The sequence below is a fragment of the Festucalex cinctus genome, chromosome 19 (assembly GCF_051991245.1).
Source record: "Festucalex cinctus isolate MCC-2025b chromosome 19, RoL_Fcin_1.0, whole genome shotgun sequence".
In the NCBI taxonomy this organism is placed as follows: Eukaryota; Metazoa; Chordata; class Actinopteri; order Syngnathiformes; family Syngnathidae; genus Festucalex; species Festucalex cinctus.
The window spans coordinates 8,275,008-8,291,724 of record NC_135429.1 but is presented as its reverse complement, the minus strand read 5'-3'; the positions used below and the strand labels follow the sequence as shown (position 1 = coordinate 8,291,724).

General features: G+C 41.3%; 1 protein-coding gene and 1 long non-coding RNA gene across 4 annotated transcripts in view; one reads left to right on the top strand and one right to left on the bottom strand.

Annotated features, from left to right (window-relative positions):
• Positions 1–16,717, top strand: part of LOC144008085 (triple functional domain protein) — a 60,053-nt gene that overhangs the window by 28,776 nt on the left and 14,560 nt on the right. For 2 of the 3 annotated variants that reach the window (XM_077508148.1, XM_077508147.1), the window contains exons 11-37: positions 1,380–1,511; positions 1,583–1,813; positions 2,459–2,581; positions 4,352–4,543; positions 4,914–5,083; positions 7,030–7,204; positions 7,277–7,472; positions 8,422–8,588; positions 8,716–8,835; positions 9,548–9,739; positions 9,910–10,059; positions 10,142–10,256; positions 11,118–11,233; positions 11,302–11,424; positions 11,503–11,697; positions 11,818–11,933; positions 12,376–12,442; positions 12,533–12,642; positions 12,848–12,917; positions 12,993–13,082; positions 13,175–13,267; positions 13,551–13,662; positions 13,749–13,939; positions 14,025–14,126; positions 15,809–15,951; positions 16,123–16,222; positions 16,297–16,540. In XM_077508148.1, the coding sequence (XP_077364274.1) occupies positions 1,380–1,511; positions 1,583–1,813; positions 2,459–2,581; positions 4,352–4,543; positions 4,914–5,083; positions 7,030–7,204; positions 7,277–7,472; positions 8,422–8,588; positions 8,716–8,835; positions 9,548–9,739; positions 9,910–10,059; positions 10,142–10,256; positions 11,118–11,233; positions 11,302–11,424; positions 11,503–11,697; positions 11,818–11,933; positions 12,376–12,442; positions 12,533–12,642; positions 12,848–12,917; positions 12,993–13,082; positions 13,175–13,267; positions 13,551–13,662; positions 13,749–13,939; positions 14,025–14,126; positions 15,809–15,951; positions 16,123–16,222; positions 16,297–16,540 (3,835 nt within the window). Of the gene's footprint in view, positions 1–1,379; positions 1,512–1,582; positions 1,814–2,458; positions 2,582–4,351; positions 4,544–4,913; positions 5,084–7,029; positions 7,205–7,276; positions 7,473–8,421; positions 8,589–8,715; positions 8,836–9,547; positions 9,740–9,909; positions 10,060–10,141; positions 10,257–11,117; positions 11,234–11,301; positions 11,425–11,502; positions 11,698–11,817; positions 11,934–12,375; positions 12,443–12,532; positions 12,643–12,847; positions 12,918–12,992; positions 13,083–13,174; positions 13,268–13,550; positions 13,663–13,748; positions 13,940–14,024; positions 14,127–15,469; positions 15,500–15,808; positions 15,952–16,122; positions 16,223–16,296; positions 16,541–16,717 lie in introns of all 3 variants that reach the window. The other variant, XM_077508146.1, reaches the window with a different exon arrangement.
• On the bottom strand, positions 4,107–6,288 carry LOC144008086 (uncharacterized). The gene is made up of 4 exons (XR_013280608.1): positions 5,923–6,288; positions 5,467–5,513; positions 4,902–5,125; positions 4,107–4,616 (listed from the first exon to the last, which is right to left on the bottom strand). It is a non-coding gene; the product is annotated as an uncharacterized LOC144008086 (long non-coding RNA).

The window sequence follows — 16,717 nt, the reverse complement described above, 5'->3', positions numbered from 1 at the left end:
AACTTTTTACACAAAGTACCACCTTGAAAAATACAACTATAATAACCAACAATAAAACAGTAATGTAATAGTGTTAATCAGTGAGAGGATTTAATTGCATTAAGTTGCTGAAACATTATGCGCAGTTACAGAAAACAATAAGACTACTTTTAAATATAAATAGAAAACAAAAAACAACTTAATGATTCAATTAAAATGTATTGCACATAAACGTTAAATAGATTATATCCAAATGTATTGTACGTAAAAGTTAATACAACTGTGCACTTTTCAAACTATACTATGCTTGGAAAGTTAAATTACATTAAATGCATCGTAAAAAAAGAATACAGTACTCTATTATGAAAAGTAATAATTATACTGTACTAGATTTAAAAAAAAAAAAAAAATGTTTAAAACGGGCTGTATTCATAGCTACAAGCTCTGTCAAACACATTTGATTGTATTTCATGTTTTAAATGTAAATTTGATTTGTAATCTTTTTCTTTGTTGCATTCTTTCTCATACCGCTAGCCGCTAGGTGTTGTATTTTTAGCAAAACTCTGAGCCTTTGCCTATAGATGCCACAAGATTGCGGCCAGGGACTACTTTTGTCTAAATGAAGCTCCTCAACTCACTCACTAACAAGATGTTACCAGATTGTGCGAGAGAAATGCTATTATTCAAATAGGCCCCCCAAATGAGATATCAAGCATATTTTGCCTGTTTTTTTTTGTTTCGTTTTGTTTGCTGTTAAAAATGTTTTTGTATATTTTAAGTACAGTCATTTATCTACACTAACTGCTGCAAAATGTGTGTTATATAAACATGAGGGCAACTTCATTCTCTTGTGCTCAAAGTAAACAAAGGCATCTCATTAGCTGGATCCAGTGCTTGGGCTTTTAAAATACCCATTAGGCTTTACTAAAGCTACAGTGCCTGATGTATGTGCCATATTTGCATTAATTTACATACAATCTTTGCAGGTTGTTTATTGTCCACCATTATAAATATCTGCTTATTAGTCGCACTCTAGAATGGCCGCATGCCTGATTAGGGATGTTGTTGGTTTAACTTCCCTGACCTGGAACCATTCTTTTATGTCTGTGAGCATGGAAATTGTTCTGTCTTAATCTCTCCCATTTGAAGATTTACTTGTCCATCTCGCTTTCATCATGAGAGCAATATTTAAAAGGCTCTAATAAGGTCACATGGCATTTCTCCTCTCACGAGGCTTTCGGAAGTTCTTTTAAGTCACTGCAGGCCAATGAACATCCATAAATAGAGTACATAAACATATATTGTAACTGGAAACAAAAGGCTCGAGGGGCAACACTGTCTCTGACTAGCATGTGACATCGAGCGTGTGCTTCTTTTCTCCTCCCACCCCCTCGATCCAGTACATGAGCAACGTGGACTCGTGGTGCAAGGCATGCGGCGAAGTGGATTTACCTTCCGAGCTTCAGGACCTCGAAGACGCCATTCATCACCACCAAGGCTTATACGAGCACATCACCGCTGCCTACTCGGAGGTAAAACTCCATCAGAACCTCACACTTGCAATCTTTTAGGCTATAATTCAAGAATTCCGTGTGAACCCCAGGTGAGCCAGGATGGCAAAGCCCTGTTGGACAAACTGCAGCGACCGCTCACGCCGGGCAGCGCCGACTCACTGACGGCGTCGGCCAATTACTCCAAGGCGGTGCATCACGTCCTGGACATCATCCACGAAGTGCTGCATCACCAGAGGCAGCTGGAGAACATCTGGCAACACCGCAAGGTCCGCCTGCACCAACGACTGCAGCTCTGCGTCTTCCAGCAGGACGTCCAGCAGGTACGCAAAACTGCACTGTCACTATTGGATGAAATTGTATTATTCATAGTTGTTTGCCTAACAAGTTTTATTTTTTGTAGTCATAGTAAAAAGCAGGTGGTTCTGATTGGATCTCCTTGTCCCCGCAATAGGGATGCTCGATTATGGGAAAAAAATAACAATCATGATTATTTTGGCAATAATTTAAATCACGATTGAATTGAAATTGTAATTGAATTTCGATTAATTGCACAGCCCTACCCCACAATAAACAAAATTAATTCAATTGTGTGTGCGGCTCCTCATAAAGTGTTAAAAATAACAGCATTGATTTGTGAGAAAGAAAATGTGTTCCTCCAGTTAAAGGTCTCAAACGCAAGTGGTGAATAATGAGATGTGTTGATATGGGGAAAAAAAAAAAGGTCTAGTATGATAATGCGCATATGGACTATCCAAAAATATCAGGGGCATTCTGGACTGTGTTGACATGGCAACTGTTGCCATGGAGAGTGCATGCAGATGCTGTGATGCAGCAAATGAGAGGCTGAACAGATAACACTGATTGAAATAATAGCGGCTGAGTTTTTTCTTGTAATGATTTTTACAACTGCAATCAGCACTTATGGTGAACCCGCCGGGTGATTGTCACCTGTTGTGTCATCACAGGTGTTGGACTGGATTGAGAACCACGGCGAGGCCTTCCTCAGCAAGCACACAGGCGTGGGCAAGTCCCTCCACCGAGCCCGAGCCCTCCAAAAACGTCACGAAGACTTTGAGGAGGTGGCCCAGGTAGACTGCTTACGTTATTTAGGGCATTAACCTCTGTGTGTTTAGGTTTATTGCCGAAAAGTGGGCTTTATCGCAGCTGTATAAAAGTAGGATGTTTTCTGTTATTACTGCCATTGTGGACTTGGAAAAATTTATTTATTTATTTTTTTTTGACAATAATGTATTCTATGCAGCCCCAATAGTCTAAATATGGTATTCTGGTTAATATTGATTGTGTTAGTGGAATGAATATGAGTTGAGCAGCAAAATCTAGCCATTTTTATCCAGCTCAGGGGGGCAGCCATTTTGCCACTTGCTGTTATCGGAAGATGACATCAATGTTGCTCAGGCGTCAGGTAACAACCAGTCATAGCGCAGCTTCAAAAAAGAGGTGAGCTGTGATTGGTTGTTGTAAGAGCCTTGAGCAACTGTGATGTCATCTTCAATCAACAGCAGGTGGCAAAATGGCCGCCCCCTAAGGTGGATAAAAATGGCTGGATTTTGCTGCAACTCATATTCCAAAAATGTACTATTAATCAGAATCTCACGTTTAGACTAGTTACATATAGCATATTATTGTTAAAAAAAAAATGTTTAAGGTTGACTTCCACTTAAAGTTTAACTAAGGTGTGAAGTCCCACTGTCTTGAATTTATGATTATTATTTTTTTTTTAAAATCATATTTTAATTTATATACTTTTGTTTTTGATTCATGCTTTTCAAACCGGATTGGCTAAGATAAATTACAAGCATCGATTGTATTTTCACTTGTGGAGGAAGGAATCACATTATCACCAAGCTACCAACTTAAAGGGATAATGACTCATTGAGCCATTTTCAGCAGTAAAAAGTTGTCTATAATTAATGTGGTAAATTCATTATTTTTCATGTACAATTACTACCTTTAAAACGTAATTTTTTCTACTTGCTGTCGACTGATGATGACATCACCTGTTCTCAGGAAGTAGGTAATGACCATGGCTCAGTTTACTGACCAAACCCAGAAAACAGGTGAGCCAAATGGGCCATTATTGGCCACTACTTACTTCCTCAGCACAGGTGATGTCATCATCAGTGGACAGCAAGTAGAAAAATTACTTTTGAAAGGTATTAATTGTACATGAAAAATAATGAAGTTAACAAATTTATTCCGGACAAAATATTAACTTTTCACTGCTGAAAATTGTTCAATGAGTCAGTGTCCGTTTAAACTTTGTCACATAATGTATGGAACTCCTGAATGGTGCATGTATCTGACAGGTTGCCAAACAAGTCTACAACTAGGATGTCACAATTGGAAAAAAGAAAATCGGCTTTTTTACAGACACATTTTCAGCTCTCAAAAATGACTTGGTTGTGTAATTTCACAATTGGGTGGATAAGTGCTTCAGAGACCCAAATATCTGTATGCATTATACAGGCCAATAAAGAGTGCATTTTTCATCATTTGATCCGCTTGACATGCTACAACAGCAACATTATTCTTGTAATTAGTGTTAATTATATGATCCATTGGCGCTATAATAATGATAATGATCATCTCTGTCACCGCTGACAAATGGCTTAAAGCTTTTCCTTTCTTTATATAACTCTTTATTTTGCCATTTTTTTAACATACAAAACTAGGAAACTCACAGGTAACAAACAAGCAAACTCGCAGGCAGCAAACGCTCAACATCTGGGGTGGGGTCCCAAGATATTATCAAGAAATAATACAAAAAAAGCTTTTCTTCTTTCTGTATGTTGGAAATACAATCACCTCCTCCCTATGTTCGTCCCCTGATTGTGTAGAACACTTACACCAATGCAGACAAGCTGCTGGAGGCGGCCGAGCAGCTGGCCCAGACGGGAGAGTGCGACCCGGAGGAGATCTACCAGGCCGCCCACCAGCTAGAAGACCGGATCCAAGACTTTGTTCGCCGCGTGGAGCAGCGCAAAGTCCTGCTGGACATGTCTGTCGCCTTCCACACGCACGTCAAAGAGGTGGGCAGAGGGAAAAGGGATGGTGACGTAATGCTGAAGTGGATGGTGGGCTGCCTGTGGAGAGCTTTTTACACTGTAGAGGCAGATAATTAACACACTTTATTGTATTGTTCTGACAATCCATTAATCATAGAGGGATGCTGAAAAGTCCTGATTTGTACCAACAGAAAAATTAAACACCTTCATAGATATATGCTTTAACTCAGAAATGAAAGAAAACATCCTCAGAGAGCTGAATCTAAGAATCAATGTACGAGTGCACTATACGCCATCAATTTTCTGTCCTGTTCAGGATGGCTGATAATTTGGAGCCCTTAAACACTTCCTGAAGTAAAAAATATTTCCGGTTGTTGCTCACCCGCTTTTGTAGCTGTGGACGTGGCTGGAGGATCTTCAGAAGGAGCTGCTGGACGACGTGTATGCCGAGTCGGTGGAAGCCGTCCAGGATCTGATCAAACGCTTCGGGCAGCAGCAGCAAACCACGCTGCAGGTCACAGTCAACGTCATCAAGGAGGGCGAGGACCTCATCCAGCAGCTCAGGTAGTCGCAATAGAGCTTAGGTGCTTTTAGTGCAAAATTGTCCTTTTTAAAAAAAAAAAAAAAGTATGAAATAGTCTGGAAAAATAATAGATGTGAGTAGTTCTAAAAAAAAAAAAAAAAAAAAAGTGAATTGGAGGACAGGCGTTTGCAGTTGACTCTTAGCCTCCATTTCTGTTCATACTCCCATCTCTTCTTTGTCTCTGATTTTTTTTTTCTCCTCATTTGTTCTGTTCATCATCACCCCATCCCTGGTGTGTTGGCTCCACCGTGTATTACGTAACTCTGCTTTTAAAAGCGCACATCTAATTGTGCGGCAGTCTCCTCCGCACATCACTCGAATAGATGTGTATGTGTGTGAGTGGGAGTGTTTGGTCAGCTCTCACCTTTCTTGCTCGTTTGGCCTTTTTTCGTTTAATGATGTGTATTTTTTCTGTAACAAATGAAGAATCCATGCGTCATTTGTTTGTATTAATATAGTCCAATAACTGTACTATATAAAATTAACACCTTAAACCATTCAGGCCTAAAGCACCTGCCAAAACATGCCTCTAAAACCTAAGGATGGCTATAGAATCACCCCCAAAAACCTGACGTTTTCCTGGAACTTCAACAATATTGTCAATGCCTACGAAATAATTGCGATCTCAGCTCCTGAAGCGGATAGAAACATAATTCGAAAAAATTACACAGCTTAGTAGCTTACACTTGTGGAGTTCACACAAACCTAAGTTTATTATTATAAACCTTCAAACAACTGTGTCGCCATAGGCGTTCTATTTCGTTCCTCCCGACCGCGAGATGGCGGTGCTGAAACAGTACGGAATATCCGGTATGTTTACCTTCAACAGTGGAGCGCAGTTGTAATAACCTCGGGAAATCGAGTGCTAATTATTCATCGTCCATTCTGTTACAAAGCCGTTGAAATTTTCAACGTCTTCATTGGCTACAAAGTACAAACACATTTCTTAACAATATGTCACTGTCGACTCGTTACACTGATTCGAAGTCCTCCTGTCGTCAATCGCCGTCATTTATTTCATAACTTCCACGAATCTCTGTCAGCCATGAATGATCGAATAAAATTCCAAGACATGCTAAAAGGCCTGCGTCACCCTTTCGTGTATATTATTATGCTTTTCATCGGCTAAGAGATAGACTCGGTCAAAACAAAAACAAAAAAAATGACGTGTCCACCGTCCGCTTGCGCTCTCCTGGTTTTTAAACGTAGAAGAGCGCTACAGCGCTTCCCGCCTCTAGTGGTAGAAACGCGGTACTGCGCTCCGGTGTTTGTGGGTTGAATCCATTTTCTAGCAAATTCTGATTATCATCAAGCATGAACTACTCTTACAAGACAAAAACAGGAGGAAAAGGTCAGCTTGAATAATAAAAAAAAAAAAGACAAGCAAAGATATTGTATAATTGTCAGCTAAGTAAATTGGTTTACCATTGTCTTATTTCATACATTTCTTTCTGTCTGTTTCATTTGAAACACCTTCATATTTTTATTATGGCCCTGGTAATTAGTCTTCTTGTGGTTGTTCTTATATTGGTGTGAATACATTATCATACAATTTATAAATCTTAAATCAGTGTCCATCTGGCAAGAAAAGCGAATACAACCATAATTGAAAATGACCAAAGTGTGCCCAAAAGTGTCATTATTATTTGTGGCCAGTGTCTGCAGTTATTTTTCACCTTTTAGACACCTGTTATTTTTCCACCTTTAAGGTATTCAAATGGACGTTCTATGAAATAAATTTTAAAAGTCACGTCTTCTGAATTTTGAAAAATAATGTGGAAACATTTAGATGTGCACATTTAAAAGTTTAGACAAGGTCAAATGATGGTCATCTGCAAAGATTCATTATGAAATATTCCCCAAAAAGGCCAATATCCCTAATGTTATATGAGTACAATAGTGTCTGACTGTGTGTCTTTCTTCCCAGGGACTCTGCCATCTCAAGCAACAAAACGCCACACAACAGCTCCATCAACCACATTGAGAGCGTACTGCAGCAGCTGGACGAGGCTCAGGCCCAGATGGAGGAGCTCTTCCAGGAGAGGAAGATCAAACTGGAGCTATTCCTGCAGCTCCGCATCTTTGAAAGAGATGCTATTGATGTGAGACTCTTGCACGTGTGCCCCACTCGATGGTCTTCTGTCGTTTTACCACAATGTCCCTCGCTCCCTCAGATTATCTCTGACCTGGAGTCATGGAACGAGGAGCTGACTGGTCAGATGAACGATTTTGACACGGAGGACCTGACGGTGGCCGAGCAGAGGCTCCAGCATCACGCCGACAAGGCCTTGACCATGAATAACCTCACCTTCGACGTCATCCACCAGGGACAGGAGCTGCTTCAATGTGTTAATGAAGTCCAGGCCTCTGGTAAGGTCCCTTAAAAAAAAAAAAATAAGGACATCATTTGTTTTTGTTTTTTTTCACATCCAAACTTAAGGGTAGAAGCAGGAGCTGCGGCAGTTCTTGTTGTGTTGGAGTTTAGTATTGACACTGCGGAGGTGTTTTGAGGGTCACGTTCGGTCGGTGTTTGTGATGAGACGCGCCCACGCACAAAGCATAAAAATTCACCTGCATGCTAATGGCTGCGCAACAAGCACTTACATCACAGTGTTGGTTTGGAGCTAGCTGACCATCAAACATACAGGCTTTAACTTTTAGATTTCAATGTGATTGGCATTCTGTGTAGATTTTGTGTTTTTATAATGTGTGTTTTTCATTTTGTGTTTTTATAATGAGTAGGATTAGAAACTTTGCCATTGCACAGTGACTTGTAACATTATTGAGATTTATTTTTCAACATGAGATGCCCTAATTATTGTAACTTGACAGTTTATTTAATGAGTTGAGGAGTTTCATTTAGGCAACAGGAGTGGTCAATTCCGCACAAATTTGTGATATTCATGGCAGGGCTTAGTTGCTATCCCTGGGAAATAGTGGAGAAAAACTATGCATAGTGTTTGATAAACAACTGGAGGATTCCCAAGTGAGATTTGGGATGTGGCTGACTACAACAACCATGTGTTTCGAGTTCATGATTCGTTTTGACAGCTCACCCGCAGAGATCACATGATTGTGTTCTTCCTGCAGGTGTCATCAAGCTTTGTCCTCGAAAAATGGCAAAGACAGACAGCACGTGTATCAAAATGGGGTGGATCCTACTAGATAACAAAAAGTCTTATTTTTACTTGCTTAGAATAAGTAGGAAAATATTGTTTTCATGAGATTGCGTGCTGAAAGTACGGCATGACTTAGTTGTGTCTGTTTAATGTCAAAGTATATTTCATAGGATGTCCATCTACCTCCGTTTATCCTCCAGGCGTCGAGCTGCTTTGCGACCGTGACGTTGACATGGCGACCCGCGTTCAGGACCTGCTGGAGTTCCTCCACGAGAAGCAGCAGGAGCTGGACTTGGCCGCCGAGCAGCACCGCAGGCACTTGGAGCAGTGCGTCCAGCTGAGACACCTGCAGGCTGAGGTCAAACAGGTAAGGCGGCTTTCTTTCAATAGTGAGTATCACTTTAAAGTTGACATTTTGGGGAGGGATTGAATAGTTGTTTTTTTTTGTTTTGTTTTTTGTTTTTATTTATTTATTTATTTATTTATTTTTGTAGGTTCTGGGTTGGATTCGTAACGGCGAGTCCATGCTAAACGCGGGTCTCATCACCGCCAGCTCCCTGCAGGAAGCTGAGCAGCTGCAGAGAGAACATGAACAGTTTCAGCACGCCATTGAGGTTCAATTCATTTATTGCGGTGTTTCCCAACTTTTATTGGAAAGACCGTTACGGTTAGGGGTGTGAATTGCCTAGTACCTGACGATTCGATCTGTATCACGATTCATAGGTCACGATTCGATTCGATACCGATTAATCCCGATATGAATTTACAAGTCGATTGTTACGATTTTTTTTTTACTCAATTTAGAAAATAGCATTCAGTAAACTTGTACATGTACACTGTAAGATTTGTATGAAAATGTATTATTGATTGATCTCAAACTTCAGTGTTATAACTGAACCACTGTATTTAACAAACAGGTTGTAACCTTTTTCATGTTAGAACAGCATTGAAATAAAATATTAAGACTTAATGTTCCATTAATATAACATTCTTCCATGCTTAAGGTGTGAAAGTTAGACATTTTGTTGAATATTTTTTCACCAAAAATGATGTTAAAAAATCGATTCGGCTGCTTATTGAATTGATTCGAGAATTGCGTGCTGTAGTATCACAATATATTGCCGAATCGATTTTTTTTAACACCCCTAGTTACGGTTATGTCAGAGCTGATACCGATGCCGATTATTAGTAGACAAGGAGGCAATAACTGATATTTGAAGCCGATATTCATTTTCAGTTAAAAAGTTAAAAATCACTGGTCTATCGAAGCCCTTCTCGTCTCCGAGTGGTCGCTCATTCATTGTTTGTTCCCCTTCCTGCCTGCAGAAGACCCACCAGAGTGCCCTGCAGGTTCAACAGAAGGCAGAGGCTCTACTGCAGGCCAACCACTACGACATGGACCTGATCAGAGACTGCGCCGAGAGCGTGGCGTCACACTGGCAACAACTCATGCTCAAAATGGAGGACAGGCTCAAGCTGGTCAACGCTTCTGTGGCCTTCTACAAAACCTCGGAACAAGTAGGACATGCAATAGACAATGTTTGCCATTGAATTCATATTAAATTTGGTTAGGAAGTCTTTTCTTAGTAGGGTGCGTTTATGGGGCTTTGGAAAAAGCACCACCAGAGAATGATATTCTCCGTTGTAGGAGGACAATAAAATTATAGATGTAATTTCTTCCCTTGCAGGTGTGCAGTGTGTTGGAAAGCCTGGAGCAGGAGTATAAGAGGGAGGAGGACTGGTGCGGAGGAGCGGACAAACTCGGCCCCAACTGTGAGACGGACCATGTGACCCCTATGATCAGTAAACACCTGGAGCAGAAGGAAGCCTTCCTCAAGGTTGAAATGAGCCCGTCGAAAGATAAACAGAATTCCCCCTCTCCACCTCTGATCTCGCTCGTTTGTCACTTATGTCAATCAGGCGTGCACTCTGGCCAGGAGAAACGCGGATGTCTTCCTCAAGTACATGCACAGGAACAGCGTCAACATGCCGGGAATGCTCAGTCACGTCAAAGCACCAGAGCAGCAAGTTAAAAGTCAGTTTGGGGGATCAGATACAGTGGAATTAGGGGTGGGAATCTATGTCTACCTCATGATTCAGTTTGATTCTGATGCATCACTACTTTGTCTTACATTTTATAGTCCATGTAAAAGACTGGTCCCTTTTTAAAACAATTGCAGAACTCAAGGAAGAGCATGGATTTATATTTCTCATTTTGACTTCTTTGAAAGGAAACCTGGTTTCCAGTAGTGTGTCAACACACATTTCAAAATGTAACAAAGGCAGCATTTGCTGAAACAGAGGTCTGTAACTGCTCCTATAACAACACATTTACAAAAACATTCTTAAAGTTAACAATCTGATTTAGCATAACCTGTATTTTAATACTTGGAAGTGCAATATGCAGCCTCTGATTGACATTACTCTGCAACTTAACTATGAACGCTGCTTTTATTTAACTTCATTTTTTAATATTAAGCCAGCTTTAGAAAAAAAACAATATTTAATACCTCTGAATTGATTCAGAATCTTTTTAATAACGATTGATGCATTTAAAAAAGAAATTGTGGCCATAAATTGTGCAATCCATGATGAATAGTACTTTGCTTTAAGTAATTAACAGATGAGAAGGTTCAAAAATGCAATGAACAAATAATTGTCAGTAGCCAAAATGAAATGATTTATAGTAGCCGCAACAGAATGTTGGCATAAAACATTTAGGACTTGTACAAATGATCAATGTCGTTAATGGTTAGTGGCTGAAGTTTGTCCTTGAAAAATGGGAACTTAAGGCACCATTTGTATCAGGATGGGGTGGATGAATCTATAGATGACAAAGTTTTTGAAAAGCGATGTAAGGATTTACTTTCAGACATTGGAATGTCTGTTTTCGCAGACATCCTGAATGAGTTACTGCAGAGAGAAAATCGCGTCCTCCATTTCTGGACCATGAGGAAGCGACGTCTGGATCAGTGTCAGCAGTATGTGGTGTTTGAGCGCAGTGCCAAACAGGTGAAAGAGTTAGCAAGCATTCGTCTCTTTCGGCCTGGCTTGACCAAAAATTCCACATTTGCTTTCAGGCACTTGAGTGGATTCACGACACGGGCGAGTTTTACCTGTCCACGCACACCTCCACTGGCTCAAGCATCCACCACACGCAGGAGTTGCTGAAGGAGCACGAGGACTTCCACATCACCGCCAAGGTGGGGTGCTCGCGTCATTCTTCTCGCCCCGGCGTGTGGATGCGCGCGTGTTCACGGTTCCTGCTTGGTCGCCCGCAGCAAACCAAGGAGCGCGTCAAGCTGCTCATCCAGCTGGCTGACGGATTCTGTGACAAAGGTCACAGCCACGCCGGCGAGATCAAGAAATGGGTGACGGCCGTGGACAAGCGTTACCGGGACTTCTCCCTGCGAATGGACAAGTACCGCTGCAGCCTGGAGAAAGCCTTGGGCATCTCGTCCGACTCCAACAAGGCTGTAAGTCCACACAATCTCTGAATTTAGGATTCGCCCATTTTATTTCTGCTAAAATCATACGGCATAATACAGGCTGAAGACAATAAATGACATCACCTTTCTCTCCGTCTCGTTTGTCAGAGTAAGGATCTCCAACTGGACATCATTCCCGCCACAGCTCCAGGCTCAGACGTCAAGCTGAGGGATGCCGCCCATGAGCTCAACGAGGAGAAACGCAAGTCTGCGCGCAGGAAAGAGTATGTGACCACTTGAAAAGGCAGTTTAACAGACGGAGGGGATGCTGCTTATTGATTACAACAAACTGCTATAGTGGATGGTGCTTTATTAGCTATTGGCTGCTGAATGCTAGATGACATCATTGCAAAGCCACATACATAATACATTTGCATGATTTAAAGTGTCCTTTGCTCGGCCAGCTCAATAACGCCACACATGCCAGTCAAGCACCTTAGACACACACGCAGGAAGGAAGTGTGTCATTTTATGAGCCATACAAATCTCCGTCACCACGTCCATCATTTACGACTGCTTTACAACCGAGTTTTATTGCCTGAGAACGTATTTTATCAACTAAAATGTTCAGTGTTCATTAGGGTATATGGGTAAAGCTGACGAGATTCGGCAGTAAAAGGCTGACATCATTACGATCGATCACACCTTGTTTGTGTTTTTGTTTAGGTTTATCATGGCAGAGCTGATTCAGACAGAAAAGGCCTACGTGCGAGACCTGCGGGAGTGCATGGATGTGAGTTTCACTACTTATTACACACTTTTATTTATGTATTTTTAAAACCTCGACAAGGAAAACAAGTGATCTTTATGTGACCTCCGGCAGACTTACCTGTGGGAGATGACGAGCGGGGTGGAGGAGATCCCACCAGGAATCCTCAATAAGGAGCACATCATCTTTGGGAACATGCAGGATCTTTATGAATTCCACCATAAGTAAGCCTCAGCAATTTTGTTTCATAGACGTAAAACAAAGTGAGTGTATTAATACTACTGTTATAGCGCCTCCATGTGTTCAATTAGCTTTTGACACCTTATATTACATGCATTACTGCACAAACTGCTACAGTATGCCACTCATGTTAGATGAAAAATGTATTGCAGAGGTTTAAAAAAGTGGTTTCATGTCCTCTCTTTTCAGCATCTTTCTTAAAGAACTGGAGAAATATGAACAGTTGCCTGAAGATGTTGGCCATTGCTTTGTCACATGGGTATGCGTCACTTCCTCGATAACCATCATCATGCTGTTAACCGGTAAAGAATCTTGATCTTTTTGTTTTTCGTAGGCTGATAAGTTCCAGATGTATGTGAATTACTGCAAGAACAAGCCAGACTCCACTCAGCTCATCCTCGAGCATGCTGGGAACTATTTTGATGTAAACTAAATGCCACCGTTATCTCAATGAAACTACAAGACATTATATTTCTTTCTTCTTACATTTTTTTTCTCTTTCTTTGGGGTCAACAGGAAATTCAGCAGAGGCACCGACTGGCCAACTCAATCTCCTCTTATTTGATTAAACCTGTGCAGAGAATCACAAAATATCAGCTCCTGCTAAAGGTAACCTGAAAAATTCATCGTTATGGTAACCACCATAAAACAGACAAACAAAACATATGATGAGATTTTTTTTATGTGTTGATATGTGCTAATGCATATATGTTATGGTAATTCTTAACCTTCAAACAACTGCTACTTTTACACACATGGAGCAACAAGACAAACAGAATATAATACTCAGACTTAAAAAACGTAATAATGTGCAATATAGCGGAAGCATGAACGATGAACAGAAATATAGCATGTGTTCACTGTTACATTTAAATGTATTTGTGCCTTTTAGGAGCTGCTGACATGCTGCGAAGAAGGCAAAGGTGAGATCAAGGACGGCCTGGAGGTGATGCTCAGCGTTCCCAAGCGAGCCAACGACGCCATGCATCTCTCCATGTTGGAAGGTAACGAAACACACAAATGAGCACACACTCGTTCTCTCCTTGTTGAGGTGTCATTTCCTTACGTTTCCACCTGTCTCCTCCCTCAGGTTTCGATGAGAATATTGAATCGCAAGGCGAGCTGATCCTCCAGGAGTCCTTCCAGGTGTGGGATCCAAAGACTCTGATCCGCAAGGGCAGAGAGAGACACCTCTTCCTCTTCGAGATGTCTCTTGTCTTCAGCAAGGAGGTCAAGGACTCCAATGGCAGAAGCAAATACATCTACAAGAGCAAACTCTTTGTGAGTCCTCATTAAGCCACGTTTCATCTTTATGACAGCGCCAGGAATAATGATGATTATTATTATTATTGCGCTCTCACAACAGACCTCCGAGTTAGGGGTGACGGAGCACGTTGAGGGAGACCCCTGCAAGTTTGCACTTTGGGTTGGACGCACACCGACGTCAGACAACAAGATTGTTCTTAAGGTAAGATGCTCTTTCCTCTCCTCTTTTCCTAAAAGCACCTTTCAAATTTGAACCATGTGGGTTTTCCACACACTGTACTAATAATAAAGCACTTTTTTTTTTAAAAAATTTTAACCTTTGCTGCCCAATTGTGTCCACCTTCTTTTAAGCATTTAGTGCAAATGTAATAACAGAATTTTGCACAGGTGTTTTACATCAAATATAATCTTTTGGCTGTATCTCGACTAATTCAACTAGGCTGCTTTTTTTGTTTTTATTTACGAGAATGATTCATATACTTTGGGTGAAATGAACTTCATTCTTGACTCAACATTGGAAAAATGCTTATTTATGATTTCATTTTTACGAAAATCCGAAAGACCAAAGAAAAAAACTGCCTAGCCACAGCAGGGCTGTAGCTACACTTGTAATATGTTAAAAACACAGCAGTGTTGTGGGCCACTTTTTGCATGTTATTTTATGTAGATAAACATCTCTAACATTTACAAAACACTGTCATGTAAACATCCCTTGAGGTAAACAATTGGAATGACACCTACTAAACTGCAGTGAAGATTACCAACATGTTTTTATAAGGTCATGATGTTTCAGAATCTGCATTGGTCTATGCTTGGTTTGGTTTTGCTGTCTCTTTGCTGTCACTTTAAGATGTCTGCTGCATTTGCATGAGCAGCTTCAAGGTTGCTGCCAACTTTTCTGTCGTCACAATGCCCACTTGAGTCTCCCTTTTCACTTTTTGCACATCTCTGTTGATCTTGTGCTTTGACTCTGTTTTGTAAGCGCGTGCGTCCGTATATCTGGGGCTGTGTTTTCTGTGGATGTTTGTCTCCAAAGTCTCTCTGTGGGCTGACATGCTTCCACCAACGCCGCTGACACTTGTTCGACTTCTCAACGCCCACAACCTGGCTGCACGCCGTTGTTTCGAAGCAACAACTCAACTTTTTTTTATTGATTTGACTACCACTTTCAGTGTCATTTTCTCAAATCCCCCATCCTCTCTTTCCTAAGTAGCAAAAGGTTGAGATTTGTGTCAGTGTTTGGAAGAGCATGAAGCTCAAATCAACTTTCCACTGAATAATAACACGAGAATTGCTTAACTAACAGCTATGATGTGCTCGCTATGTATATTGTTAACAGAATGTCTCATCACTAACTACACGTTCACCACCATTACACTCTTACACTTTCTTAATTGGGCTACACTGTCAAGGCAGGTTGTTGGTGTGGTGCTTTTTTTTTTTTTTTTTTTTAAATCATGTCAGTCTATCTTGTGAGCAAAGAAAATGTACACCCTTGTAAAACAAAACCAGTGAAATTGTCTATCTCATATTTCAAATTTAAAGCTAAGTCAGGGATCCAAACACGGAGCGATGGTGAGTACAAAATATCCCGCAACACAGCCCTTCAACTTCTCACAAGCCTGAAACTGCAACTCAAATGCACCTCTGAATGTGGGGTCATCATTGACTGAAAAGTTTTATTTACACTCTCCTGCATTTATTTTCTTCAGTATAAATAAAAGTACTCTAACTACTGGACATACATCAAGTAAAACTCCGGCTGTTAAGAGATGCCTAATGTGTTTCATTCAGACTTGTGGGAAATACCGAGTGAAACAACAATTCTCAAAAGCAGTTGATTTCCAAATGGCCATAACTTGTGACTGTCGTCCGAATCAATAGGCATCCAACATTGAGAACAAACAGGACTGGATCAAGCACATCAGGGAGGTGATCCAGGAGCGCACCATCCACCTTAGGGGGGCGCTCAAGGAGCCCATACATATTCCCAAAGCTAGCACAGCCAAGCACCACAAGGGTCGAAGGTAAATAAGGAAACTTGAGGTTATAAATTGTGCAGAATGGGATAATTTGTGCAGTGACATATGTCATTATGTAAAGCAATTGTTTTGTTATGAGTTGCAAATAAATTCTTGTAGGCGGTCAGGGTCACTACGACGAGAAACAGATTGTGTGAGATCACGCTTGTGTTTTAGGGATGGGGAGGATCTTGACAGTCAAGGTGAAGGCAGCAGTCAACCAGACACAATCTCACTGGCCTCACGCACATCCCAGAACACACTGGACAGTGACAAAGTGAGTCGCTCTCTCTTCCCTGATCCCACTTGGTTTCGTTGATCCCTCCTCATCTCCTTCCCGGTGTGCCTCAGCTCTCCGGCGGCTGCGAGCTGACGGTGGTGATTCACGACTTCATGGCGAGCAACAGCAACGAGCTGACGGTGCGCCGCGGCCAGACGGTTGAGGTTCTGGAGCGCTGCCACGACAAGCCCGACTGGTGCCTGGTGAGGACCACCGACCGCTCCCCGGCCCTGGAGGGCCTGGTGCCCTGCTCCATGCTGTGCATCGCGCACTCCCGCTCCTCCATGGAGATGGAGGGCATCTTCAACCACAAAGGTAACAAGGAGTTCAGTAAGATAACTGTAGCGTGAGAAACAGCTCTCAATGGGATGACGTGTGCAACGACAGTACAGTTGAACCTTGTATGTATTTTAACTAGGCGTGTCAAAATTAGTGCGTTAATTTTGAGTTAATTTAAAGTTCCTTTAACACCGCAATTTTTTTTAACTCTCA